Below are 3,131 nucleotides of genomic sequence, written 5' to 3' on the forward strand. Positions count from 1 at the left end.
TCTTTCATTGCTCAAAAAGATCACATATCGTGTGTGGTAAATAACTGTAAGTTCGTAGTCATCATAGTCATTGGATCAAAATCATCAGTACTAAAGAGTTCTAATCTTCCAAGTTCTTCAGAAGAGCTTTTTGAGTCTTGACTAGATAAATCTTGAGATTGATCACTTACCAATGATCCAGATTGTTCATTATCTTCACTCATTTCTGTTAATTAATAATTATAAGATTATCCTTTAAATTAATAATTATTATTGTTATTTAACTCCCATTACTATTTTTAATTTAATTATTATCAAAAATAATCTTAATAAGGATTTTGTTGTTCTATTCTCTCAAATTATTTACATGAAAAAAATAATTTTATTAAAAAATTTTAACATTCCAAATTTTCTTAATAAAGACAAAAAAATAGAGTAAAAATAAGACATGTAAGAGAAGAATCAATGAAAAAGAAATAAATGGATTTACAATAATAAGAAATACATTTGTTATTCGTGGTTGTGTTCAAGTATCATTTTAGTAATATTCCAAGTGTTAGTATTAGCCCTATAATTCAAATTAATTCTAAAAGGACATTCAGTTTTCTTTGACCTTCTTTTTTTGACTGTTCGTTGTGGAGTAGAAGTTGTTGGTTGTCCTTCTTCACAACTTGAATTAGAGGCAGAAGACCCACCTCTTGGAGAATATGAACAACTTCTATATTTGCCACTACACTGACATACTAAAACAATTTTCTTTTTCGTTCCATCCTTCAGTGTTTTGTTATTACCACTTCCTTTCCTCAATACAACATGTTGTGTTTCAGCCCAAGAAGTTAATACAGTGATTGCCTCATTCATTGTTTCAAATTCTCTTTCACCTGTATATTCTTCTGTGACTAGAAATTCTTTTTCTGGAATAACTTTTTGAACGTTTTTAATAGGAACAGAAAATGATCTTGGTTCGTTATCTTCTGACATATTTGTTCGTATAGGTTTTGATGATTGATATGGATAAATATCATATTCTTGTTTTAATGAGAAATCAGGTGAATCAACTCGTTGTTTATAAATTGTTCTTTCAAATGATGAATAAGGAAAATAAGGGTCTGGAGAAATTGGTCTTATATTATCTCTATATAAATAGAGTGATCGTTGATCTGATACATAATCTAATGGATCTCTTCGTACTGTCATAATTGGAGGAGGTGGTGATGTTCTTTGATAATGATATTGTTGCTGAGGAGAAGATAACGATGAGTGTCTAATTCTATCAATTGAAGAAGGAAATGGTGAAGGTTCATGTTCTGATGATAATTTTGCATATCTCACTGGTGATGTATAAATATTAGGAGAAGATGTTATAGGGCGGTGTGTGAATAATCGAGAATCTTGTTGTGTTTGGTGTTGAGAAATATGATAATCACGATATGTTTCTGATTGATTTGAAGAAATTGGTTGAAGTTGTTGTAATGATTGTTGATGGTATGTAGGGCTTAATGTACCATAATTTACTGCAGAATATCCAAAAGGATTAGTATAAGGTGGATTCATTTGACTATAATTTTTTAAAAGTTCTATTATATTTTTATTAAATTTTCATTTTAAGGGTTGTTTTTTTTTAATTTTTAATTTTTTTTATTCAGTTTGTATTAAAAACTTATTCTTCATTTCTTTTTATTATTCTTCATTTTTACTTTTTAATCTTTTCTTCTTTTTATTTCAAATTTGTTATTCTTTCTTAATTTTTTATAACTAATCATTTTCACGATAACAAACCATTGAACATTTTATTTGAATTACTTTTTTCTTTATATGTTTTTTATTTATTTATTAAATTAAATAAATAATGTATTAAATATGTAATAGTTAAAAAAAATCTTTTCTTAAAGAAAATTATTAAAAACCATTTGATTTTATGAAAAAAAAAATCTTTTTATGAGAATGATAAAACAACTAACTGATTGGAATATAAGAAACTTTTTAATATTTTGTTATGTTTAACGAAATTATCAATCATTTAAGAGAATTAAAAATATAATAAACTAAATAGATTTTTCCTCTGTTGAAAGGCAATTTGATAGATAGTATTAATTTAAAAGAAATATATCATCTTGAGCATTTTATCAAATAAGTTATAAAAAATTTCTTTAACAAAATGAATTAGTACATATTAGATAAATTTATAATTTTTATAAATCTTAGTTAATGAACTGATTATAAAAAAATAAATCAGTAGATGTTTTCTTTAAACAATATAATATAAACAACAGTAAAAAATTAATTAATAACAGAAATTCTATAAAATTGTATTATAAATTAAGGTAGTAAAAGAAATAAATAATATTTCTTAAAATAAACAAAGAATAATAAATACTATTTATTTTAATTATTTTTAAAAACTATTAAATAATGAATGAAAAAGTTTCAATAAAAAAAAATAATATGGTAATTAGAACAACTAATTTACTTAATTTAAATACACTTTTAGTAATTCATTGTTTACAGTACTTCGTTTATTTTTAATTTTTTTTGATAATTTTTCACGTTTTAATGAAACTAAATAAGAAATAATGAATACAGCTATTAACGAAGACAATATTATTACTATACAACTGATACTAACAATAATTATTATATTAGTTTTTGATAACATACATTTAGTTTTGTCTTTATTAATAGAATATCCAGGCTGACATTTAATACATGACACTCTATTTTTATCAGATGTGTCTTCACAAAAAAGACAATAACTTTGACCACTCATTGGTTGATAATATCCAGGATCACATTGTTTACAAAAATTTTGTCCACTCAAATTTTGATAATACCCTCCATCACATTGTTTACAATAAGTATTTTTTTCTCCTTTTGAATATGTTCCTATTGGACACATTAAACATGAACTCGCTCCAATTCCATCTTGATATGTTCCATCACCACAACTTTTACAATTTTTTTGACCTTTTAAATTTTGGTATGTTCCTAGTAAACAATATTTACATCTAGTGATTCCATCATAATCTGCATATGTCCCAATGTCACACTCTTTACAATACGTTGAACCTGTTTCATTTTGGTATGTTCCTGCAAAACATTTTTTACACTCTTGTCCTCCTTCTTGTTCTTGATATGTTCCAACTGGACACAAA

At 24.8% G+C, this 3,131-nt stretch overlaps 2 protein-coding genes across 2 annotated transcripts in view, besides 8 other annotated features; both read right to left on the reverse strand.

Moving 5' to 3' along the window:
- Nucleotides 1-208: 208 nt before the first annotated feature.
- Nucleotides 209-312: a sequence feature (AT_rich).
- Nucleotides 313-349: 37 nt separating this feature from the next.
- Nucleotides 350-378: a sequence feature (AT_rich).
- Nucleotides 379-489: 111 nt separating this feature from the next.
- On the reverse strand, nt 490-1,533 carry EDI_004360 (uncharacterized protein; the record flags this gene model as incomplete). The annotated part of the gene is made up of 1 exon (XM_001734763.1): nt 490-1,533. One exon carries the CDS (start codon nt 1,531-1,533, stop codon nt 490-492), a length of 1,044 nt encoding a protein of 347 aa, XP_001734815.1.
- A 26-nt stretch (nt 1,534-1,559) lies between these two features.
- Nucleotides 1,560-1,729: a microsatellite.
- A 39-nt stretch (nt 1,730-1,768) lies between these two features.
- Nucleotides 1,769-1,820: a microsatellite.
- Nucleotides 1,821-1,885: a sequence feature (AT_rich).
- A 214-nt stretch (nt 1,886-2,099) lies between these two features.
- Nucleotides 2,100-2,179: a sequence feature (AT_rich).
- A 73-nt stretch (nt 2,180-2,252) lies between these two features.
- Nucleotides 2,253-2,426: a sequence feature (AT_rich).
- A 23-nt stretch (nt 2,427-2,449) lies between these two features.
- Nucleotides 2,450-3,131, reverse strand: part of EDI_004370 (uncharacterized protein) — a gene marked incomplete at both ends in the record, with an annotated part of 1,436 nt that continues 754 nt past the window's right edge. The window contains one exon of the mRNA XM_001734764.1: nt 2,450-3,120. Coding sequence (XP_001734816.1) covers nt 2,450-3,120 — 671 coding nt within the window. The remainder of the gene's footprint in view (nt 3,121-3,131) is intronic.
- Nucleotides 2,495-2,523: a sequence feature (AT_rich).

This window comes from Entamoeba dispar, genomic scaffold (assembly GCF_000209125.1).
Source record: "Entamoeba dispar SAW760 scf_1105229458595 genomic scaffold, whole genome shotgun sequence".
NCBI lineage: Eukaryota > Evosea > Mastigamoebida > Endamoebidae > Entamoeba > Entamoeba dispar.